At 48.7% G+C, this 25,635-nt stretch overlaps 1 protein-coding gene across 3 annotated transcripts in view; it reads left to right on the top strand.

Annotated features, from left to right (window-relative positions):
* The first annotated feature begins 1,425 nt into the window (after positions 1–1,425).
* LOC105467386 (zinc finger protein 839) overlaps positions 1,426–25,635 on the top strand; it is a 28,032-nt gene continuing 3,822 nt past the window's right edge. Inside the window, exons 1-5 of one of the 3 annotated variants that reach the window (XM_071099554.1) lie at positions 1,426–1,509; positions 9,491–10,393; positions 17,272–17,496; positions 20,779–20,871; positions 21,911–22,060. In XM_071099554.1, coding sequence (XP_070955655.1) covers positions 9,551–10,393; positions 17,272–17,496; positions 20,779–20,871; positions 21,911–22,060 — 1,311 coding nt within the window. In that variant the 5' untranslated portion in view covers positions 1,426–1,509; positions 9,491–9,550. Of the gene's footprint in view, positions 1,510–1,738; positions 2,044–9,490; positions 10,394–17,271; positions 17,497–20,778; positions 20,872–21,910; positions 22,061–25,635 lie in introns of those variants that run through there. The other 2 variants (XM_071099555.1, XM_011716952.3) reach the window with 2 other exon arrangements.

Below are 25,635 nucleotides of genomic sequence, written 5' to 3'. Positions count from 1 at the left end.
ACTTGGGGAGGCCAAGGCAGGCGGATCACCTGAGGTCAGGATTTCAAGACCAGCCTGACTAACATGATGAAACACCGTCTCTACTAAAAATACAAAAATTAGCCGGGCGTGGGGGCGGACGCCTGTAACCCCAGCTACTCAAGAGGCTGAGGCAGGAGAACCGCATGAACCCAGGCGGTGGAAGTTGCAGTGAGCCAAGATCGTGCCACTACACTCCAGCCTGGGTGACAGAATGAGACTCTGTCTCAAAAAAAAAAAAATAATAATAATAATAATTATATATATATATATATATATCCTGAAATCTCTTATCTGCCGAAAAGCAGAGCTTCCCAAGATCTCAAAAGAAGTCAATTGTCAGGCCAGGTACAGTGGTTCACGCCTGCAATCCTAGCACTTTGGGAGGCCTAGGCAGGTGGATCACCTGAGGTCAGGAGTTTGAGATCAGCCTGGCCAACATGGCGAATCCCCGTCTCTACTAAAAATGCAAAAATTAGGTGGGCGTGGTGGCGCGTGCCGGTAATCCCAGCTACTCCAGAGGCTGAGGTGGGAGGATCACTTGAGCCCAGGAGGTCGAGGTTGTAGTGAGCCAAGATCCTGCCACTGCACTCCAGCCTGGGTGACAGGGTGAGATCTTATCTCAATAATAGTAATAATAGCAATAATAATAAAATTGTGGTAAGATACACATAATATAAAATTCACCATTAAAAAATAACACAGAAGGGAGCAACGTGAATGCAATGTATTGATGAGGATGATGGTGATCTTCCAGAACCTTCTCTGACACCCCCCAGGCCCCCAGCCTTACTTTACTGGCTTCAGCACTCATCATACTGGCTGCAAATGTTAGTTTCCTCCTCGTCGGCACCTAGACTGTGTACCCCCCGGGGCGGAAACAGCGATTTACCCACCAGGTGCTTAATAAGGGTTTGTTGACCACTGAACCTCCTGCTCTCCCTGGGGAGAGGAGCTCGGACATGTGTACACACCTGCAGCTACAAGATTCGGAGGGCGCACAGAGCCTCAACTGTAAGAAGGAGAGGCGATCAGGCTGAGGAAGATGGGGCAGTGGAGCCGGATGGATGGGGGGGGGGGTGTTCATTCATTCGTTCACTCATTCGTTTATTCATATTTATCCATCCATCATTCATTACCTGAGCATGTATTGTGTTCTGGGCAGGACCTGTACTGGGCACCGACTGAGTAATTTATCATCTCTCCCTTCAAGTGCACCCAATCTGGGTGGGTGGGTAGAGAGAAGCTAGGGTGACAAGGCAAAAATTTGGGGGTTGGGAAACACTCTCGTTAACAATTCAAACTGTGGTCCCCTCTCAGATCTATAAATCCAAACGTTTGGGAGTGGGCACAGGACTCTGCATCTCCAGACAGGATCCTCCGCTGATTCGGATGCACGATGACATCAGAACACTTGGATAGTGTGGTAACTTTTGGACCAGGGGCTCTAGAACCCCGAAGACTGGAGATCCGGGACAGCTCTCGGAGAAGGTGAGTGTTAAACACATCCGTGGCAGGCAATAAAGAAAATAACAGGGGTCCGCTCTGCTGATTAGCTCTAGGAGCCGCGGCGTTGTCGGCTAGGGCGGGGCAATCTGCGACCTTCCCGGTCAGACACGGTCGCCTTCCGAGGTGTCTTGGCCTGCGAGGCACTCGTAGTCCGCCCCTCTCCCCGGTGACGCACATTGGAGACGCCGTCGCTCAGCGACCCGGGTTCGAGTCCCCGCCTCGGCCGCCATGGCGGATGCGGAGCCGGAGGCTGGGGGCGGCAGCGAGGATGGTGGCGGCGGCGGCGGCCCGGCTCCTCCAGGCCAGAGCGGCAGTGTAGCACGTGTGGCTCCGCTGGGCCCCGAGCAGCTGCGGCGGGTCCTGGAGCAGGTGACGAAGGCGCAGCCGCCGCCGCCACCGCCCCCCTTCGTGCTGCAGGACGCGGCGCGGCGGCTGCGGGACGCGGCCCAGCAGGCCGCCCTGCAGCGGGGCCAGGGCGCCGAGCCCCCTCGCCCGCCGCGCCTGCTCCCCCCCCAGGTGAGGCGTCGGAGGGACGTGGGGAAACTGAGGCCCGAAGGGTGCCGAGGCCCCGCGGCGGGGCTAGCTGCTCGTCCGGGAAGGCCAGTATCGGCCTGGGTTAAGACTCAGGGCGTCCTCAGGCTGAGCTTCTTAGGGACGGCGTTCGGCCCCCACTTGTCACCACCCTGGCATTTTCACCCCAGGAACCTCACTCTAGGAGCGGTGGCTCACGCTGGGCCCTGTGCCTGGAACACCCTCGTGCCTTCTCTGCCTTCACAGCCCTGCTGGGGGCTTTCGCGTGCTGCCTAGCTCTTCTTACAGGCCTTTGACCGCTGGTTAAGCCTTTGTGGAGCACTTAGAAACCGTGTTCCCAGCACTTCCCACTATGTGCAGGAGGTGAAGCCTTGAACACACTTGAACGAACATAAGGCAGGTTCTGGGATTGACGGGGGCTGCTTTAGAGTGGGTGGTCCCTTAGGCCAGACACTGGAGCTGAAACATGAATGAATTAAAAGGAACCAACTTAGTTTTCCAGGTGTAAGGTGCCGAGGCCCAGGCTTGGAACAAAGTTAAGCACAATACACTAGTTCGCCACAGGACTTACCATCCTGGGTGATAGTGACTGATTTGTAACCGCGGTACCCAGCACAGTGCCTGATACACACTTAATGTTTGGAATATGTGAAAGCACTCTATACTACAAAACATCCTTTCCCATTGGGTTTATTTCCTGGGCCACACACCTTTTGGTTGCTGGGAGAGTGATAACTGGAACACGGTCGCCCAACTCCGGAGGGGGTAGCATAGCGCCTGAAGCCAGAGGGCCTACACGGCATCTGTAAAATTCCATCCCATTTCAGCACTGGGGTCTCACCCCAAAACTGCCAAAAGAAGAGAGCTTTTCCACTAGAAGAAACGGGTTAGAGAATAGAATCAGGAACCTTCGCTCGTGAGTTTTTTTGACTAATGTTAGCTGCTTGGGGTTGTGTCCAGTTAATCATCAAGACTGGAGACTTGTCTTGCAAAGGTTTAGGAAGACGAGTGTGATTCTGCCCAGATGCCACATTATCGCTGTGTAGAGGTGTCACCTTGGGTAACTCAACCTTTTTGGACTTCGGTCTGGGTCAGAAGGCTGCAAGACGCCTTCCGGGGGCAGCCATCTGCAAAGCCTCTGCTCTGCAACGGGCACTGTGCTGGGCTGCTTAGTTTTCAGCAGAGTTTTTGTACCGGCATTTTGAAGGAGGGAAACAAGCTCAGGGAGGTTGCGTGGCTTTGCCCAAGGTCCCTCAGGTGTGGCTGCTCTCCCGAGCCCCTGTACTCCTCACCATACCCTGAATATGGCCACAGCTTTTTGGCTTTCGAATCCAAAAATGACATATTTTTCATAAAGTAAAAGCAAACTTAATCAAGGTTAGGTAGCATGATGGGATTGTATTTTGTAGCTAATCTACCTGCAATAATGTACCTTTGCAGCACATTCTGCTAATATTCTTTCAGGCCCAGCTGTGTCATGGAGGCCACAAAGGCAAACTGGATGTATACTTTGCCCAGTAGTTTATGAACTAACAGGAGATAAAACAAGACCCATAGCCGGGCACAGTGACTCACGCCTGTAATCCCAGCACTTTGGGAGGCCGAGACTGGCGGATCACAGGTCAGGAGTTCAAGACCAGCCTGGCCAATATGGTGAAACCCTGTCTCTACTAAAAATACAAAAATTAGCTGGGCGTGGTGGTGGGTGCCTGTAATCCCAGCTCGGGAGGCTGAGGCAGGAGAATCACTTGAATCCAGGGGGTGGAGGTTGCAGTGAGCCGAAATTGCGTCACTGCACTCCAGCCTGGGCGACAGAGTGAGACTCCTTCTCAAAAAAAAAAAAAAAAAAAATTACCCAGATAACTTCTTTTTTTTTTTTTTTTTGAGACGGAGTCTCACTCTGTCACCCAGGCCTGGAGTGCAGTGGCCGGATCTCAGCTCACTGCAAGCTCCGCCTCCCGGGTTCACACCATTCTCCTGCCTCAGCCTCCCGAGTAGCTGGGACTACAGGCGCCCGCCACCTCGCCCGGCTAGTTAGTTGTATTTTTTTTAGTAGAGACGGGGTTTCACCGTGTTAGCCAGGATGGTCTCGATCTTCTGACCTCGTGATCCGCCCGTCTCGGCCTCCCAAAGTGCTGGGATTACAGGCTTGAGCCACCACGCCGGGCCACCCAGATAACTTCTAATCAAGGCCAGAAAACAAAAGATAGTGAAAAGAACTAAAAGTATTTAGAGAAAGGGAGAGTGTTCCTGGCTGAGGCGATCAGAAGCAGCTTTGTTGTTGTTGTTGTTTTGAGACAGAGTCTCGCTGTTGCCTGGGCTGGAGTGCAGTGGCCGGATCTCAGCTCACTGCAAGCTCCGCCTCCCGGGTTCACGCCATTCTCCTGCCTCAGCCTCCCGAGTAGCTGGGACTACAGGCGCCCGCCACCTTGCCCGGCTAGTTTTTTTTTTTTTTTTTTTTTTTTGTATTTTTTAGTAGAGACGGGGTTTCACCGTGTTAGCCAGGATGGTCTTGATCTCCTGACCTCATGATCCGCCTGTCTCGGCCTCCCAAAGTGCTGGGATTACAGGCTTGAGCCACCGCGCCCGGCCAGAAGCAGCTTTGCTGAAGAGGTGGTATCTGAACTAGATTTGAAAGGGTGAGTCTGGGTTGGAAATGCAGCGGAGGCGAGGCAGGTTCTGTGGCGGGTGGTGGGGTACATTTCAACACCCGCAGCAGAAGGCCCAGTTTTTGCTGTTGGGGATGGTGTGGATCAGGAGCACAGACCAGTGGACACACTTGGGTCACATCGAGGCCCCTGTCTCTCCTGACCCTCCCTCTTTCCACCCCACGGAAATTTCCAGTGCCATCCAACATGCTGTGCCCCTTTTCATGCATCCGTGCATTTACACATGGACGTAGGCCCTTTTTCACCTGGCAAAAATTCCCAGCCTTCAAAATGCCCCTCAGAGATCACTGCTTCTGGGCAGCCCACCACTGCTGGGCCATTTCTGCCTCTTTATTGCACCTGTTGTACCACGATGACATTTTTCCTGTCTGCCTCACCTGTCTGCATTCCTTAGGGAACCTTGTCTGCCTTCAGAATAGTCAGTGGAGCTTTTGAAAGGGCAGATCTTGGGGCCCCACCCCAGGAGATCCGATTCAGCAGGTCTGCGGGGACTGAGGCATGGCAGGGGAAACCGCCCACCATCTCAAGGGTGAGGCTACGACTTGGCTAGTGTGTATGTATTCTACTCAGAAATACTTAGTCAACGTCAGCTGAATTAACTAAACATAACAAAGTATCAAGTATAATACCCATAGGGTAAGCCAGTCAGGACAGAGGATAAATACATTATGAGTCTGGTTTTGCCACTGTGGTTATCCTAAAACAGTAGGGTTTAGTGTATGTATGTATATGTATTCTGTTTTTGTTTTGGGGTTTTGTTGAGACAGCGTCTTTCTTTCTCACCCAGGCTGGACTGATCTCGGCTCACTACAGCCCGGAACTCCCAGGCTCAAATGATCCTCCCACCTCAGCATCCCGAGTAGCTGGGGCTACGGGCATGCACCATCATGCCTGGCTAATTTAGAAATGTTTTGTAGAGACAGGGTCTCACTATGTTGTCCAGGCTGGCCTTGAACTCCTGGCCTCAAGCAATCCTCCCACCTCAGCATCTCAAAGCACTGGGATTACAGGTGTGACTGGCAGTAACATGAAAGAGATGGGGTTCTTGAAGGATATGCACAGTCAATCTCGTTGTCATTTGATTCACAAGTAGCCCAGGAGTTGGGGACTCCCAGGGCTATGGTGCCAGCTCTGTACAATTCTTCAAACAAAGTGTTGGCTGATCTCTGCTATTTGTACTAGAATAACAAGAGACAGATGAGAGACACACTCCAGCTTGATCTCAGTGAGGATTTTTATTCTGTCCTGTGTGACATTTTTGGTGATGCTCCACTGTTTGAGGGTCACACCAGAAGGTTCAGTCCAAAGAGGGCCACTTGGTGATCCCAAATAAGTAACTCTCAACTGAGGGCAGTTTTGCCCCACAGGGGGCACTTGGCAATGTCTTCATTGTCAGGACTCAGGATCACTGCTGGCATCTAGTGGGTAGAGGCAGAGATGCTGCTGGGCATCCTCCAGCCACCCATGTCAAAGGCTTATGTTATGAAATGTTGATTGGGAAATCGTGTTCTGGATGATGAGGTTTGCCTCTTTTTCTCCCCGGAGGAAAATGCTCATTATTTCTGCTCTGTGAGGGCGGGAGGCTTCTTTCTTTTGCTTCCTGACCTTCTCCCCTAAGCTGTATGACAGCTGTTTCCCTGACACCTGTAACAGTGTTTCTGGCACGCGGTCAGCGCTCAGTAAATATTTGTGGGATGTTATTGAAGGTAGTTCTCCCCTTTGGTAGGTGTTTTGCTATTATAGAGAGTGCTGCTTTGAACTTTGTAGAACAGAACATCTTTGTGGCCGCCTGACTTTTTTTATAGAATCCAGGAAATGGAATTACTGGATCAAAAAGCACATGTATTTGAAGTTTTGTTAGATATGTTTGTAAAAAGTTATTGAAGATACTCAGCCCTACGCCTAGGTGCATGCCCCCAGAGAAACTCACGCATGCACCCACATACATCATGAGGATTCAGAGCAGACCTTAGGAACAGAAGGCTGGAAACCACCTGTCCGTCAACAGGAGACTGGTGTACTCATACTGCAGAGAAAATGAACCCCTGAGACCTACCCATGTTAATGTGGATAACATTCACGAAGCAAAATGAAGAAACCTAGAAAAGTCCTTTGAAGTTGCAGGAGATGATACCATTTATATAAAGTTGAAAACATTTCAGAGCTGAACTATATATTTTTAGAAATATCTGCATATGCCATATAAATTTTTAAAAAGCATAAGAATGCTAAACATGGGAGGCCAAGGCGGGTGGATCATGAGGTCAGGAGATCGAGACCATCCTGGCTAACATGGTGAAACCCCACCTCTACTAAAAATACAAAAAATTAGCCAGGCATGGTGGCGGGTGCCTGTAGTCCCAGCTACTCGGGAGGCTGAGGCAGGAGGATGGCGTGAATCCGGGAGGCGGAGCTTGCAGTGAGCCGAGATCGCGCCACTGCACTCCAGCCTGGGCGACAGAGTGAGACTCCGTCTCAAAAACAAACAAACAAAAAAAGAATGCTAAACAGCACATTCCAGAGAGGGTGAAGAAATGGGCATGCAGGTTGGGCAATAGGAAGCTGGTTAATATTGTTCCTTAGGGCTTTTTTGTGGCTTCCAGAATTTCATTAAAAACTTTTTAAAAAACATGGGCCCACATTATGAATTACATCTGCTTTTAGAGTACTAAAAACTCCAAAAACACATGGGTAACGCCAGGCACGGTGGCTCACACCTGTAATTCCAGCACTTTGGGAGGCCGAGGTGGGCGGATCATGAGGTCAGGAGTTCGAGACCACCCTGACCAACATGGTGAAACTCCATCTTTACTAAAAATAAAAAAATTAGCTGGGCATGGTGGTGGGCGCCTGTAATCCCAGCTACTCAGGAGGCTGAGGCAGGAGAATCGCTTGAACCTGGGATCTGGAGGTTGCACTGAGCCAAGATAGTGCCACTACACTCCAATCTGGACAACAGCGAGACTCCATCTTTAAAAAAAAAAAAAAACACTGGCCAGGCGCGGTGGCTCAAGCCTGTAATCCCAGCACTTTGGGAGGCCGAGACGAGTGGATCACGAGGTCAGGAGATCGAGACCATCCTGGCTAACACGGTGAAACCCCATCTCTACTAAAAAAAAAAAATACAAAAAACTAGCCGGGCAAGGTGGCGGGCGCCTGTAGTCCCAGCTACTCGGGAGGCTGATGCAGGAGAATGGCGTGAACCCGGGAGGCAGAGCTTGCAGTGAGCCGAGATCCGGCCACTGCACTCCATCCTGGGCGACAGAGCGAGACTCCGTCTCAAAAAAAAAAAAATAGCTGGCGTGGTGGCACACACCTGTGATCCCAGCTATTCAGTAGGCCGAGGCAGGAGAAGCGTTTGAACCTGGGAGGTGGAGGTTGCAGTGGCACTCCAGCCTGGGCGACAGAACAAGACTCCATCTCAAAAAAAGACAAAAAACAAAAAACAAAAACTGGCCGTGTGTGGTGGCTCACACCTGTAATCCCAGCACTTTGGGAGGCTGTGGTAGGTGGATCGCCAGAGGTCAGGAGTTCGAGACCAGCCTGAATGATGAAACCCTGTCTCTACTAAAAATACAAAAATTAGCCGGGGTGTGGTGGCATGTGCCTGTAATCCCAGATACTTGGGAGACTGAGGCAGGAAAATCGCTTGAACTCGGGAGGTGGAGGTTGCAGTGAGCCGAGATTGTGCCGTTCCACTCTAGCCTGGGCGACAGGGCGAGAGTCGATCTCAAAGGAAAAAAAAAACCCACATGGGTAAAACTGTTAAGAAGGCTCTTATTATCTCTTAATTGGTCATGAAATCAATTTAGTGGATTATGACTAGTATTTTTTAAAAAGTGATGTAGAATAGGGCTAGGCGTGGTGGCTCACACCTGTAATCCTGTAATCCCAGCACTCTGGGAGGCCAAGGCAGGTGGATCAATCACTTGACGTCAGGAGTTTGAGACCAGCCGGCCAATGTGGTAAAACCCGTCTGTACCAAAAAATTCAAAAATTAGCCGGGTGTGGTGGCAGCTACTCAGGATGCTGAGATGGGAGAATTGCTCAAACCAGGAGGCAGAAGTTGCAGTGAGCCGAGATCGCGCCACTGCACTGTAGCCTGCGTGACAGAGTGAGACCCTAATCTCGGAAAAGAAAAAAAAAGTGATGTAGAATAGATACAATCAGCGGGCATTTATATAGGAATGATAACTAGTTCCATCAACTTTTTATTTATGTATGTAGATATTTATATACACGTGTACTGGGTCATAATGTAAAATGTATCATAGTGATTTCTGTTTTTGTTTTTTTGAGATGGAGGCTCACTCTGTTGCCCAGGCTGGAGTGCAGTGGTACAATCTCAGCTCACTGTAACCTCCTCCTCCCGAGTTCAAGCGATTCTCATGCCTCAGCCCCCCGAGTAGCTGGGATTACAGGCGTGCATCAACATGCCCAGCTAATTTTTGTATTTTTAGTAGAGATGGAGTTTCACCATGTTGGCCAGGTTGGTCTCGAACTCCTGACCTCAAGTAATCAGCCTGCCTCGGCCTCCCAAAGTGCTGGGATTACAGGTGTGAGCCACCAAGCCCAACTTATATCACTGTGGTCTCTGGTCAGAAAGGTCTGGAAAACACCACCTTAGTACAAACGCATTACATCAATTTTTATATGTAAGATATAATTCAGAAAAAATGTCAATGATGGGTTTATGATGAGAGTGAAATTGCAGACATGTTGATAAGCACAATGCTTCTTTTTCTTGTCTTTCTGTACATAAGCAACTAGAAGCCATTTGTGTCAAAGTAACATCTGGAGAAGTGAAAGGTCAGGAAAGGCCAATGCCCTTACCAGCCACAAGTCAGCCCCAAACTGCAAGACAGAGCCAGCCACCCCAGGGGAATTCCTGCCTCGTGGGATTCCACATCGCCAGCCCTCAGCTGCTCAGGGTACAGCCGCTTGTGAGAACCGAGCCACAGTCATGCTTCCTAAGTGACTTGCGCCAACCTCCTGCTCAGGTGTTTGTACAGAGACCACTGCCAGCCCTCCAGGTGGTCCCTGCAAAGAAAGTCCCAGCCCCCAAGACTCCAAATGAACAGGGCTCAATGTTGACTCCTTTGTCTGCCTCCAACCCGCTGGCAGTAACATCTCTTTCATCCAGTTCAGCACATCCATTTGTTTCCAACTTGCATACAAAACATACTGAGAAACTAAAAAAATCGTTAAAAGTAAAGACACGTTCTGGACGGGTATCTCGACCTCCCAAGTATAAAGCTAAAGATTATAAGTTCATAAAAACAGAGGATTTGGCGGATAGTCATCTGTCAGATTCTGATGATTATTCGGAACTCTGTGTGGAAGAAGATGAAGATCAGAGGGAGAGGCACACGCTCTTTGACTTATCGAGCTGCTCCCTGAGGCCCAAAAGCTTTAAGTGTCAGACTTGTGAAAAGTCATATATAGGAAAGGGGGGACTGGCCCGACATTTTAAACTGAATCCAGGCCATGGCCAGGTGGATCCTGAGATGGTGCTGTCTGAGAAAGCCAAGGGAAGCACCCTCCAGGGGTGCACGGAGGAAAGGACACTCGGCCTGCCCTCCCCGGGGCTGTCCATGCCAGCGGCTCCATGCGAGGGAGGGGCCCGCTCCTGCTTGGTGACAGAGTCAGCACACGGTGGCCTGCAGGTAATATTTCTGTCTGGGTATGTGTCTTTTTATTGAGCCATTCTCAGACTGCTATAAAGAAACACCTGAGACCGGGTATTTTATAAACCAAAGAGGTTTAGTTGGCTCACGGTTCCAGACTGTACAGGAAGCATGGTGCTGGCATCTGCTCGGTTTCTGGGGAGGCCTCGGGAAACAGATTCAGGGTGAAGGCAGAGTGGGAGCAGGTGCCTCGTGGCCACAGCAGGAACAAGGAGCAGGGGGAGGTGTCACACACTCATTTATTTTTTTGAGACGGGTGCTGGCTCTGTAATCCAGGCTGGAGCACAGTGGCCTGATCTTGGCTCACTGCAACCTCTGCCTCCCCAGTTCAAGTGATTCTCCTGCCTCAGCCTCCCAAGTAGCTGGGATTACAGGTACCCGCCACCACGCCTGGCTAATTTTTGTATTTTTGGTAGAGACGAGGTTTCACCATGTTGGCCAGGCTGGTCTTGAACTCCTGACCCCAGGTGATCCGCCTGCCTCGGCCTCCCAAAGTGCTGGGATTACAGGTGTGAGCCGCCACGCCCGGCCAGCACACACTTTTAAACAACCAGATATCATGAGAACTCACTATCATGAGAGCAGTGCCAAGGGGATGTTGCTGAACCAGCCATGAAGGTTCTGCCCCCATGATCCAGCAGTCACCTCCCACCAGGCCCCACCTCTATGGTTGGAGATTACACTTCAACATGAGATTTGGTGGGGACACAGGTTCAAACCAAATCAGTCCCAGTTCCTGCCCCTGCCTGCTCATCATCCATACACTGACCTTTATGGTGTCTGATGGGGACTCAGGCGAAGGCTCAGGCGGGACCAGAATCATTCTAGTGGAGGATCTGAGACCCCCACGTTGTCTGCACTGCTGCCCAACAGGCCAGGAGATGTGTGTCTTCTGTGTGTCGACATGATTTCATGAGCACATCTGATGGGAATGCATCTGTCAGCTCTTTAGGTTTGGTCAGTAAAACCAATGGCAGTGCACTCGTGGCTGACGCTGCCATTACAGAGGGTGTTGTTGAGAAAAGGCGTCCCCAGGGGTGCTTCTGGAGTGTCAACAGCCCCTGGCTGCTCAGCGTGTCCTCTCCCCCTTCTACGCCTTCTGAAACTCCTGATAAAGCAGGTGTGAGTCGCTATGAGTTTGCGTTATCACATCAAAAAATTTTTTTCTAAAATATTTTATTGGGCCGGGTGCAGTGGCTCACGCCTGTAATCCCAGCACTTTGGGAGGCCAAGGCGGACAGATCACTTGAGGTGACAAGTTTGAGACCAGCCTGGCCAACATGGTGAAACCCCATCTCTGTTAAAAATAACAAAATTAGCCAGGTGTGGTAGCACATGCTTGTAGTCCCAACTACTTGAGAGTCTGAGGCAGGAGAATCGCTTGAACTTGGGAGGTGGAGGTTGCAGTGAGCTGAGATGGCACCATTGCACTCTAGCCTGGGCAACAAGAGCAAAACTCCATCTCAAAAAAAAAAAAAAAAAAAAAAAATATATATATATACACACACACACACACACACACACACACATATATATAGTAGTAAAATACACATAGCATGACATTTACCATCTTAACCATATTTTAAGTGTATGGTTCAAGGGTATTAAATACATTCACAGTGTTGTGCAACCATCACCCCTACACATCTCCAGAACTCTTTTCATCTTCTGAAACTAAAACTCCAAGCTTCACGTTGGGCAAGTGAAAAAGAAACAAAAAACTAAAACTCTGTTCCTGGGAAACGCCAACTCTCCATTCCCCTTTCCCCCAACCCCGGCAGCCACTATTCTACTTTCTGTCTTCTATGATTTTGACTACTCTAATTTCCTTATAGAAGTGGAGTCACGGGATATTTGTCTTTCTGTGGCTGGCTTATTTCACTTAGCACGATATCTAAGGTTCATGTTATAGCCAATGTCAGAATCTCCTGCCTCTGTAAGACTGAGTAATATCTCACTGTGTGTATATACCACATGTTGCTTACTCATCTCTCAGCGGACACTTGGGTTGCTTTCACCTTCTGGCTTTTGTGAATGATGCTGCTATGAACACGGATGTCCAATTACATCTTGAGACCCTGCTTTCTATTTTTTTTTGAGACGGAGAATTGCTCTGTCACCAGGCTGGAGTGCAGTGGCGTGATCTCAGTTAACTGCAACCTCTGCCTCCCGGGTTCAAGCTGTTCTCCTGCCTCAGCCTCCCGAGTAGCTGGGACTACAGGCGCCCGCCACCGTGCCCAGCTAAGTTTTTGTATTTTTAGTAGAGACAGGGTTTCACCATGTTAGCCAGGATGGTCTCAATCTCTTGACCTTGTGATCTACCCGCCTTAGCTGCCCAAAGGGCTAGGATTACAGGCGTGAGCCACCATGCCCAGCCCAGTTTCTTTGGGTATATATCCAGAGGTGGAATTACTAGATTTTAAGTGGAATTATTTTATTTTCTTTTCAAATTGTTCATTGTGTTTAGAAATGCAGCTGATTTTGTGTATTTACTTTTATTTTTTTTTTCAGTTTGGCTCTGTTGCCCAGGCTGGAGTGCAGTGGTGTGATCTCGGCTCACTGCAACCTCCGCCCCCTGGTTGCAAGCAATTCTCCTGACTCAGCCTTTCTAGTAGCTGGAATTACAGGCATGTGCTACCATACCTGGTTAATTTTTGTACTATTAGTGGCGACAGGGTTTCGCCATATTGGCCAGGCTGGTGTCCAATTTCTGGCCTCAACTGATCTACCCACCTCAGCCTCCCAAAATGCTGGGATTATAGGCATGAGCCACCGCACCCAGCTTCATTTATTAATTCTAATTTTGTGTGTGTGTGTGTGTGTAATCTTTAGGCATTTCTACATATAAGATCATACCTGCAGATAGAGATAATTTTACTTCTTTCTTTCCTTTTCTTTTTTTTTTTTTTTTTGAGACGAAGTTTTGCTCTGTCACCCAGGCTGGAGTGCAATGGCGCAGTATCAGCTTACCGCAACCTCCACCTCCTGGGTTCACGCAATTCTCCTGCCTCAGCCTCCCGAGTAGCTGGGATTACAGGTGCCCGCCACCATGCCCAGCTAATTTTTTGTATTTTTAGCAGAGACGTGGGTTTCACCATGTTGGTCAGGCTGGTCTTGAACTCCTGACCTCAGGTGATCACCTGCCTTGGCCTCCCAAAGTGCTGGGATTACAGGCATGAGCTACCGTTTTATTTCTTTTTCTTGCCTAAGTGTGCTGGCTAGAACTTCCAGCCCTGTGTTGAACAGAAGTAATGAATGGAGGCATCCTTGGCTTGTTCCTGCTTTTGGAAGAAAAGTTTTCAGTTTTTCACCATTGAGCGTGATGTGGGTTTTTCAGATATGGCTTTTATTATGTTGAGGTAGTTTCTTCTATTCTTGGTTTGTTGAATGTTTTTATCATGAAAGGGTGTTGAATTTTGTCCGTGCTTTTTCTGCATCAACTGAGATGATCGTATTTTTTTCCTTCATTCTGTTAATATGGTATATTACACTGATCAGCTTTCATATATTGAACCATCTTTGCTTTCTAGGGGTAAATCCCACTTGGTCACAGCATACAATCCTGTTAATAAGCTGCTGATTTTGGTTTGCTAGTATTTGTTTTTCTGCATCAGTGCTCATGAGGGATATTGGCCTGTAGTTTCCTTTCTCGTGGCTTCGTCTGGCTTTGGTTTCAGAGAAATGCTGGCCTCACAGAATGAGTGAGGGAGTGTTCTCTCCTCTTTAATTTTTGGAAATGTTTAAATAAAGGATTGGTGTTCGTTCTTTAAATGTTTGATAGAATTTGCCAGTGAAGCCGTCAGGTCCAGGAATTTTCTTTGTTGGGAGATTTTTGATTCAATCTCCTCACTACTTTTATGTCTATTCAGATTTTCTTTTTCTTTTTTCTTTTTTTTGAGATGGAGTCTCACTCTGTCACGCAGGCTGGAATGCAGTGGCATGATCTGGCTCACTGCAACCTCCAAGCGATTCAAGCGATTCTCCTGCCTCAGCCTCCCAAGTAGCAGGGATTACAGGCATGCACCACCATGCCCAGCTAATTTTTTTGTTTGTATTTTTAGTAGAGATGGGGTTTCACCATGACGGCCAAGCTGGTTTTGAACTCCTGACCTCACATGATCTGCTCACCTCGGTCTCCCAAAGTGCTAGGATTACAGGTGTGAGCCACTGCGCCCGGCCTCAGATTTTTTACTTCTTTGTGATTTAGTTTTGGCAGGTTTTGTGTATGTAGGAATTTGTCCATTTCATTTAGGTTATTCATGTTGTACAGTAGTTTGTAGTATTTAGTATTCTATTATAATTCTCTCTTTTTATTATTATTTATTTATTTATTTTTTGAGACGGAGTTTTGCTCTTGTTGCCCAGGCTGGAGTGCAATGGCACGATCTTGGCTCACTACAATCTCTGCCTCCTGGGTTCAAGGGATTCTCCTGCCTCAGCTTCCCTAGTAGCTGAGATTACAGGCACCTGCCACCATGCCAAGCTGATTTTTTATATTTTTAGTAGAAACGGGGTTTCACTATGTTGGCCAGGCTAGTCTCGAACTCCTGACCTCAGGCAATCCACCTGCCTCAGTCCCCCAAAGTGCTGGCATTACAGGCATGAGCCACCGCTCCCAGCTCTTTTTTTTTTTTTTTGAGATAGAGTCTCACTCTGTTGCCCTGGCTAGAGTGCAGTGGTGTGATTTCAGCTCACTGCAACCTCCGCCTCCTGGGTTCAAGTGATTCTTCTGCCTCAGCCTTCAGGCGTGTACCACCACACCTGGCCAATTTTTGTAATTTTAATAGAGACAGGGTTTCACCATGTTGTCCAGGCTGGTCTCAAACTCCTGACCTCAGGTGATCTACCAGCCTCGGCCTCCCAAAATGCTGGGATAAAAGGCATGAGCCACCGGCGTGCCTGGCCTTTATTTTATTTTTCTACATTATTATTCCTATTTTCAGAGGAGGGAATTGTCAGGGAATGAGGAAATAGGACCTGAGGACAAGGTCAGATCTAGGGTTCTCTTCAAAAGCCATGCAGATGCATGGAGACAGAAAGTAGACTGGTGGCTGCCAGAGCCTGTTGGGAGGGAGGAAGGAGGAGTGACTGCTCATGGGTATGGTCTCTTTCTGAGCTGATGAAACTGTCCTGGAATTAGATAGTGGTGATGGTTGCACAATTTCACGAATGTATTATATCCACTGAATTATATACTTTCAAAGGATGAATTTTATGGTATTTTAAATCTATCCAGTAAAATAATTTAAAAGTTTTAAAAGTCATGGATAAGTAATGAATTAGGAACAAAATATAGGTTAGGTTTTAAGATGACAGTCACATCAGAGAAGCCTTTTTTTTTTTTTGAGACAGAGTTTCCCTCTTGTCGCCCAGGCTGGAGTGCAGTGGTGTGATCTCGGCTCACTGCAACCTCTGCCTCCCAGGTTCAAGTGATTCTCCTGCCTTAGCCTCCCAAGTAGCTGGAATTACAGGCTTTTGCCGCCACACCCAGCTATTTTTTTGTATTTTTTAGTGGAGATGGGGTTTCACCATGTTGTCCAGGCTGGTCTTGAACTTTTGACCTCAGGTGATCCACTCGTCTTGGCCCCCCAAAGTGCTGGGATTACAAGGGTGAGCCACTGCGCGCAGCTCCAGGGAAGTCTTTTGTTTCATTTTGGTCAACATCCCAGGGTTACAGTTTGCTACCCCAGACTTAGAGGCTAGCTAATATTTAAAAAATTTTTTTTTTTTTTTTTTTTTTTTTTAAGACAGGGTCTTACTCTGTCACAGTGTTGTTGCATCCATGGTTCACTGCTGCTTCAATCTCCAGGGCTCAACCTCCTGGGCTCAAGGAGTCCTCCCACTTCAGCCTCCCAAGTAGCTGGGATTGCAGAACACACCACCAGGCCTGGCTAGTTTTTGTATGTTTGTAGAGATAGAGTTTTACCATGTTGTAGAGGCTGGTCTCAAACTTCTGGGCTCAAGCAGTCCTCTAGTCTTGGCCTCCCAAAGTGCTGGGATTACAGGCATGAGCCACTGTGCCTGGCCAATTTTTTTTTAACTTAATTTTTTTTTTGTAGAGATGGAGTCTCACTATATGCCCAGGCTGGCCTCCAACTTGTGGGCTCAAGTGATCCTCCTGCCTTGGCCTCCCAAAGTGCTGGGATTACAGGGGTGAGCCAGTGCACCCAGCCTGCCTAGCTAATATTGATCCTGTGTCCAACAGGGATTTTGTTGGGAACATTTAAGATGCATTGATTATAGTTAATATTTCTTGATTATGTGAAGAAGAAATAATTTAGCAAGTTCATTGCTTTTGACTTGACATTTTTCTGCTTTAAGGCTTTCATGGCAGGAAAGGAGGGAGTGCAGCAAGAGTTGAAAAACTACCTATTTGGTACTGTGTTCACTACTTGGGCAACTGGATCATTAGAAGCCCAGACCTCAGCATGATACAGTATACCCATGTAACAAACCTGCGCATGTACCTCCAAATCCAAAATTTAAACAAACAGGTTTGGGTTTTTTTTCTTTTTTTTTTTTGAGACAGAGTTTCACTCTGTTGCCCAGGCTGGAGTGCAGGGGTGTGATCTCAGCTCACTGCAACCTCTGCCTCCTGGGTTCAAATGATTCTCCTGCTTCAGCCTCCCAAGTAGCCAGGACTACAGGCATGCGCCACCATGCCTGGCTAATTTTTTGTATTTTTAGTAGAGATGGGGTTTCACCATGCTGGCCAGGTTAGTCTCAAACTCCTAACCTCAAATGATCCATCCACCTCAGGCTCCCAAAGTGCTGGGATTTCAGGCGTGAGCCACTGCGCCCAGCCACCAAAAGGTTTTTATGGGGTACATAAAGCATGCTTGTTTTACACTGTCTAGAATGGTCAGTCTATAGACATTGAAGAGACATTGCCATCTGAACCAGAAAATGGAGCTCTTTTGGGATCAGAGAGATACCAAGGACCTAGAAGACGTGCATGCTCAGAGACCCCTGCAGAGTCCCGCACAGCTGTCCTCCAGCAGAGAAGAGCCGCTCAGCTACCTGGTGGCCCTGCTGCGGCAGGGGAGCAGAGGGCGTCGCCAAGCAAAGCCAGGCTTAAGGAGGTACCTCACTCTTACAACCCTGGGCTTGAAAACCATGTCTTTAGCATGATATGTGGCAATTCACTATTAGTTTCTGAATCACCTAAACCGGTCACCTGAAATGTCATTGCATTAAGTGTGTGATGAAGCCAAGGACAGTAATATCTGAACTAATTCATACTCTTACCGTTTAAAGTGACTATATGGCCTTTGGTGAAGCTCGAAAGCTGCTTGACTTGATAAGTTTTGGAATAATTATAACTTGCGTTTATATGGAAGCAGTTTAGAAAACAATGGAAATGGTTTTCAGAACCATTATTTTTTTTTTTTGAGATGGAGTCTCACACTGTCGCCCAGGCTGGAGTGTAGTGGTGCGATCCCAGCTCACTGCACCCTCCACCTCCCGGGTTCAAGTCATTCTCCGTCCTTACCCTCCTGGGTAGCTTGGATTACAGGCGCCTGCCAACCACACCTGGCTAATTTTTGTATTTTTAGTAGAAATAGGGTTTTACCATGTTGGTCAGGCTAGTCTCAAACTCCTGACCTTGTGATCTGCCCGCCTCGGCCTCCCAAAGTGCTGGGATTACAGATGTGAGCCACCGTGCCTGGCCTTCAGAACCATTCTTTTTTTTTTTTTTTTTTTTTGAGACGGAGTCTGGGTCTGTTGCCCAGGCTGAAGTGCAGTGGCCGGATCTCAGCTCACTGCAAGCTCCGCCTCCCGGGTTCACGCCGTTCTCCTGCCTCAGCCTCCCGAGTAGCCAGGACTACAGGCGCCCGCCACCTCGCCCGGCTAGTTTTTTTGTATTTTTTAGTAGAGACGGGGTTTCACCGTGTTAGCCAGGATGGTCTCGATCTCCTGACCTCGTGATCCACCCGTCTCGGCCTCCCAAAGTGCTGGGATTACAGGCTTGAGCCACCACGCCCGGCTTCAGAACCATTCTTAACTTACAGATGATAATTTCTCCAGAAATGGATATTAATTTATACATTTACTGGGTGTCCATCAATTATCAGTCCCTGTTCTAGGGATGGAAGGGACAGTGTGTACCAGATAGACAGGGCCCTACTCTTGGGGGAGAAAGAGGACAGTGAAACCAGTCACCTGACAAAACTGTCAGTTGAGGCTGGGTGCGGTGGCTCATGCCTGTAATCCCAGCACTTTGGGAGGCCGAGGCAGGCAGATCACCCGAGGTCAGGAGTTCGAGACCAGCCTGGACAACATGGTGAAACCCCTTACGTACTAAAAATACAAAAATTAGCTGGGCGTGGTGGCGGGTGCCTGTAATCCCAGCCACTCAGGAAGCTGAGGCAGGAGAATCACTTGAACCCAGGAGGCAGAGGTTGCAGTGAGCCGAGATCATGCCATTGCACTCCAGCCTGGGGGACAAGAACGAGACTGCATCTCAAAAAAAAACAAAAAAGGCCGGGTGCGGTGGCTCAAGCCTGTAATCCCAGCACTTCGGGGGGCCAAGATGGGCGGATCACGAGGTCAGGAGATCGAGACCATCCTGGCTAACACGGTGAAACCCCGTCTCTACTAAAAAATACAAAAAACTAGCCGGGCGAGGTGGTGGGCGCCTGTAGTCCCAGCTACTCGGGAGGCTGAGGCAGGAGAATGGCGTAAACCTCGGAGTCGGAGCTTGCAGTGAGCTGTGATCTGGCCACTGCACTCCAGCCTGAGCGACAGAGCGAGACTCCGTCTCAAAAAAAAAAAAGAAAACTGTTGTTTGAAACTGAGTGTTAAGCAGAAAATTGCGGAGTTTCCCTCTCTCCTGTTATTAAGCTCCTACAGAATTTAGGTCAGGCCATGGCAAGGTAATATCCCATATTCCCACCTTCTCCCACTTCCTGTGGAGTTGAAAGTCAGCTGGTCACTTCTTTCGAAGGGTTTTTGAAAGTCTTAATTAAACATTTTTGTCTTACAATGAAAATATTTTTCTGTAACTTTTCTGCTTGTTTTGCAAGCATCTGTGGCCCTTCTTTGAAGCCCTTCCAGCCCTTTGTAGCTCCTACTCAATCTCTCGCTCTCTCCTTAAATGCCAATCTTTTTTTTTTTTTTTGAGAGAGGGTCCTGTTTTGTCACCCAGGAGTGCAGTGGCCACCTCCCAGGCTCAATTGATCTTCCTGCATCAGCCTCCTGAGTAGCTGGGCCCACAGGTGCACACCACCACATCCAGCTAATTTTTTATTTTTTTTAGAGACAGGGTCTCATTATGTTGTCCAAGCAGGTCTCAAACTCCTAGCCTGAAGCAGTCCTCCTGGCTTGGCCTCCCAAATTGCAGGGATTACAGGCGCGAGCCACTGTGTCTGGCCTTCTAAGCACTGATCTTGTGACCTCCCTGGACCTCAGAAGACTTCCTACTTCTAGGACTTCCTCAGCTTCCCCCTCAATTTATTGCTTCCCTGGGAATCTCTCCATCCTCCTGGTTTCCCAAGCCTTCTTCCCTCTGCAGACTCCCACGCTTCCTTTTCAGACCTCTCTGGTGCCTCCGATCTCTTCATTGAAACATCTCCACTTGGCTATCCTGTGAACCCCTCTGCCTTTCATGTCTGAGCAGAGCAGAGCCCACAGGCTGGCTTCCTGTCCACCCCTGCATTGTCAGGGGCCGCTTCGCCTACCCCAGGCTCAAGCTGGGAACCCAGAGCCATTCTTGACTTTCTCCTTCACTCACTGCTCCCCATGTCCTGTGGTCGCTAAGCCTGGAGGACTGTGCCCTCCCCTCATATCCCTCCACTGCCACCCACATCCCTGTTCTTACCTGAGTCCTCATCTTTTCCTGCCTGTACTTTGGGGGTAGTCTTGACTGCCTGCCAGGCTTCCAGCCCTGCCCCACCCTCTGCACCACCACCCGAGGCACCTTCCTAAAACCTCCCTCCACAACTGCTTGGAGAAGGGAATCCAAACCCCTTGGCCCCTCTCAGCCTGGGCCTGGGTTGCCTTTCAGCCCCTCTGACCTGTCCGTTTCCAGGCACCGCCTCCAGCTGTGCTGTCCCCTCACCTGCGGCACAGCCTGGGTGAGTCCTGGAGGGCAGGATACACATCTCCTTATCACTGTGTCCTTATTCCAGGGCCTGTGCCCAGGACATGCCCAGAGCTTGTCGTGGGGAACCCAGAATGGATCATAGTACTTCATTAAGGAGCAAAAAAGTGAAATAGTTAATAAAGCAGAATGTTTAGAGTTACTTGGTGACTGAAATTTTTGGAGAACTTTCTGTTTTTTATGTTGTATGTTGCACCAACTTGTTGGCTATTGGGAAATTATTGTGGGACATTCAAAGGCATGAAACGCTTTCCCTTGGTAGTTCCTCCAGCAGTGTGACCCGGAGGATCTGGTGGAATTGGCCCTACCTCAGCTGGCTCAGGTTGTGACAGTGTATGAGTTTCTTCTGATGAAGGTGAGTACTCTTAGTGTTTCTAAATATAGCGGGATGATTAGAAGTTATTTAGAAATAATATTATTTATTACTTATTTTTCAATAGCCTGCATAGTTGTTTAATTTTATTTTTGAGGCAGGGTCTTGCTCTGTCGCCCAGCTGGAGTGCAGTGGTGCCTTCATAGCTCACTGCAGCCTCAAACTGCTGGGCTCAAGCAATCCTCCCACCTCAGCCTTCCAAGTAGCTGGGACTATAGGCACACACCATCATACCCAGCTAATTTTTAATTTATTTAAAAAAATTTTTTTATAGAGATGGGGTCTAGCTTTGTTGCCCAGGCTGGTCTCAAACTCCTGGCCTCAGGTAATCTTCCTGCCTTGGCCTCCCAAGGAGATGGGATTATAGGTGTGAGCCACCGTGCCCAGCTCATAGTCATTTTGGAAAGAGCCTGGCCATTTGGAATCGTTTTCCTTTTCCAGGACAGCTGAAGTGAGCCTGTTGGTCACACACTGTGCCTGGTGTGGGGACTGCTGCCTGGGTAGTTGGGTGTCTCAGGCGGGTGCCCATCCACTCCCTTGACTTTTAACTTGGTACGGGAGGAATGGAAGTGGCAGCCACAAATAACAGCCATCCTGGGCTCTCCTGGAGCCCACTCACCCCAGCTGGCCTCTTCTGCCCAAGGCTCTGCTCCCTCTGAGCCCACTCTGAGGCTACAGCCCAGGCTGCCTGTGCCCCACACTCCCTCTGGAGCTGACAACCCAGCCGGGGCTCAGGGCCTTCTGCCTTCCTTTCCCACCCTGTCCCGGAGCTCACCCGTGCCTTACGTGGCTCCAACCCAAGGCTTGTTTGTTTTTTGGCCTGCTCCTCCCATGCCCATCCTGGCTTCCCTACGCCATGCAGGGCACACAGTAGGTGCTTACTGGGGACTGAAGGAAACGTACACCACTGAGTGGCTGCTGAGGGGGTAAGGAACTGAAACTTTGTTTAGATATTCTTTTGTATTTTCCATATCAGTGCCTCGAGTTTAAACTCTTTTTTTTGGTCTTTATCTTCACTAAGGTTGAAAAAGATCATCTAGCAAAGCCTTTTTTCCCAGCTATATATAAGGAATTTGAAGAGTTGCATAAAATGGTTAAGAAAATGTGCCAAGATTACCTCAGTAGTTCTGGTCTGTGTTCCCAGGAGACCCTGGAAATAAACAATGATAAGGTAACAATCTCCCATGGCAGAAAGAGTTTTGCTCGTAGAGTTAGACAAAAGAAAGAAGGACCAGGTGCAGTGGCTTATGCTTGTAGTCCCAGCACTTTGGGACCCTGAGGCGGGTGGATCACTTGAGGTCAGAGTTCGAGACTAGCCTGGCCAACATGACAAAACTCAGTCTCTACTAAAAATATAAAATTTAGCTGGGCGCAGTGGCACATGCCTCTAATTCCAGTTATTCGGGAAGCTGAGGCACGAGAATCATTTGAACCTAGGAGGTGGAGGTTGCAGGGAGCTGAGATTGCACCATTGCACTCTAGCCTGGTTGACAGAGTGAGACTCTGTCTCCGAAAAAAAAAAACCACAAAAAACTTCATGTATGAAGGAGAATGTTTTTAGTAATAACATTTTCCTGTTGTACCTCATTTTAGTTTTTCCCCATCAAGTGAATTTTTTTCTTTTTGTTTTTTTTTTGGGGAGATAGAGTCTTGCTCTGTCGCCCAGGCTAGAGTGCAGTGGTACGATCTCAGCTCACTGTAACCTCTGCCTCCCAGGTTCAAGCAATTCTCCTGCCTCTGCCTCCTGAGTAGCTGGGATTAGAGGCGCACAACACCATGTCTGGCTGATTTATTGTATTTTAGTAGAGACAGGGTTTCACCGTGTTGCCCAGGCTGGTCTCGAACTCCTGAGCTCAGGCAGTCTGCCTGCTTCGGCCTCCCAAAGTGCTAGGATTACAGGTGTGAGCCACGGCACCCGGCCCCCAATTTTTTTTTCTTAAACCAATAAATGCTGTTCCAGAAAACTCAAAAATGAAGATAAGCTAAAAGAAAATGGAAAACACCATAATCTTCCCACTCACTGATGATCAGAGTTAAAACCTCAGGTATCATTTTCTTCTTCTTTTGTTTGTTTTTGTTTTGAGACAGGGTTTCCCTCTGTCTCCCAGACTGGAGTGCAGTGGCACAATCACAGCTTACCGCAGCCTCAACCTCCTGGTCCCAATCAATCCTCCTGAGTAGCTGGGACTACAGCCGTGTGTCGCCATGCCCAGCTAATTTTTAAATTTTTCATAGAGATGGGTCTTGCTATGTTGTCCACTCTGGTCTTGAACTTTAGGGCTCAAGTGATCCTCCCTTCTTGGCCTCCCAAAGTGCTGGGATTACAGGCATGAACCACCACACCCAGCCCTGTTTTCTTCCTTATGTGGGTGTTTGGGGATGGATTATATAGGGGCCATTTTTTTTTTTGAGATGGAGTCTCGCTCTGTCACCCAGGCTGGAGTGCAGTGGTGTGATCTTGGCTCACTGTAAGCTCTGCCTCCCAGATTCACGTCATTCTCCTGTCTTAGCCTCCCAAGTAGCTGGGACTACAGGCACCTGCCGCCACGCCCATCTAATTTTTTTTTTTTTTTTTTGTATTTTTAGTAGAGACGGGGTTTCACTGTTAGCCAGGATGGTCTCGATCTCCTGACCTCGTGATCCACCCGCCTCGGCCTCCCAAAGTGCTAGGATTACAGGCGTGAGCCACTGCATCCGGCCAGGGGCCATTCATTTTTGTTTGTGGTTGTTCCAACACAATTCTCATTTCAATGTCATTGTTATTATCAAATTGCCTTTAGCTACATTGGACTTTTTTGGGTGTTTTTTGTTGTTTTGAGACAGAGTCTCGCTGTTGCCTAGGCAGGAATACAATGGTGCCATCTTGGCTCAATGCAACCTCCGCCTCCCGAGTTCAAGCGATTCTCCCACCTCAGCCTCCCGAGTATCTGAGACTACAGGTGTGCACCACCACGCCCAGCTAATTTTTGTATTTTTTAGTAGAGAGAGGGTTTCACCGTATTGGCCAGGCTGGTCTCGAACTCCTGACCTCAAGTGATCTGCCCGCCTCAGCCTTCCAAAGTGCTGGGATTACAGGCATGAGCCACCATGCCCTGCCTTATATTCTTAAATTATATATCATGAAAATGTAAAAGGTTTTTGCTAAGCCTCATGTGGATGCCCTGCACAGCAGTCACCTGTGTGTTTTTTAAACATGATACCCGGCTGGGCGCGGTGGCTCAAGCCTGTAATCCCAGCCCTTTGGGAGGCCGAGACGGGCGGATCACGAGGTCAGGAGATCGAGACCATCCTGGCTAACACGGTGAAACCCCGTCTCTACTAAAAAATACAAAAAACTAGCCGGGCGAAGTGGTGGGTGCCTGTAGTCCCAGCTACTCGGGAGGCTGAGGCAGGAGAATGGCGTGAACCCGAGAGGAGGAGCTTGCAGTGAGCTGAGATCCGGTCACTGCACTCCAGCCTGGGCGACAGAGCGAGACTCCGTCTCAAAAAAAAAAAAAACATGATACCCGCTTGCTAAACTCAGAGAGCAAGTGTGGGTGTCATCCTGCCATGAAGCAGAACTGGCCACACACACATACTGTGCATGCCCTACAGAATCTGGCTTTTTGAGCAGCTCATACTGTGCCATCGCCTCTTGGGAGCATGACAGTGGCTCAGTTTGTGAGGGGACACCGCCCAGGTTCGTCTGCGCAGAACCCACATGGCCTGTTTTCTCCTTTAGCCTTGTTCTGCTGCCCTTCCTGTTGTGCCCGCCCCCATCTCGTGCTCTGTGGGGTTCTCTTTATAATGTCCATGTATAAATGATAACAGCTGTCTCTTAACACCTTCACGTCTGGTGTTTCACATAGGCATTGCATATGGAGTCAGATCTCATCTTCACAAAAGCCCTTCCAGGCAGCTGTAATCTCTTGTCTGGATAAGTCAGGGAGATGGACAAGGGAGACTCAGGAGATGGTGGCTCACCAAGATCACCCAGGCCGTGGGCAGAGAAGCTGGGAACCAGCTCAGGCCCCCAGACCCATGACTTTTTACCAGCTGGGAAGGGAGATCTGGATGTGGGATAGGCAGGATCGTTTTTCTGAAGAGACCAGTGAGAATTCAGTAAAGGAGGGACAGTGGGAAAGAAAGTTACCATGGTATCAGCTAACATTATTAAGCTTGTGATAGCATTAAAGAGACTGTTTTAAATTTTTTGTAAAGACTGTTCTAGGCTGAGCACGGTGGCTCATGCCTGTAATCCCAACACTTTGGGAGGCTGAAGCGGGCGGATCACTTGAGGCCAGGAGTTCGAGACCAGCCTGGCCAACAGGGTGGAACCCCGTCTCTACTAAAAACACAAAAATTAGCCAGGCATGGTGGTGCGTGCCTGTAATCCCAGCTACTCAGGAGGCTGAGGCAGGAGAATCACTTGAATCCAGGAGGCAGAGGTTGCGATGGGCCAAGATCACGCCACTACATTCCAGCCTGAGCGACAGAGCAAGACTCTGTCTCAGAAAAAAAAAGATTGGTCTCCTCCTCTAAATTGTGCTCACATAGAACCTTCTAGTTTTGATAATGATCCATTTTTATCATCAGCTAGTCCATCTAACATTATATTGATCTTCATCTTTCTCATTGTTGAGATGGCACCTCACAGTACAAATTCACAGGATTTAATTCTGTGAAGTCATTTAATTCTTGCATGTGAATGTACTTCTAGGGGTGTGTGCTGTTTGGGTGAAGTTTATTCTCTTGGCCCATTTCTTT

The sequence above is a fragment of the Macaca nemestrina genome, chromosome 7 (genome assembly GCF_043159975.1).
Source record: "Macaca nemestrina isolate mMacNem1 chromosome 7, mMacNem.hap1, whole genome shotgun sequence".
NCBI classification, from domain to species: domain Eukaryota; kingdom Metazoa; phylum Chordata; class Mammalia; order Primates; family Cercopithecidae; genus Macaca; species Macaca nemestrina.
The sequence above is the reverse complement of the archived record's forward strand: the minus strand, read 5'-3'. Positions and strand labels throughout refer to the sequence as shown.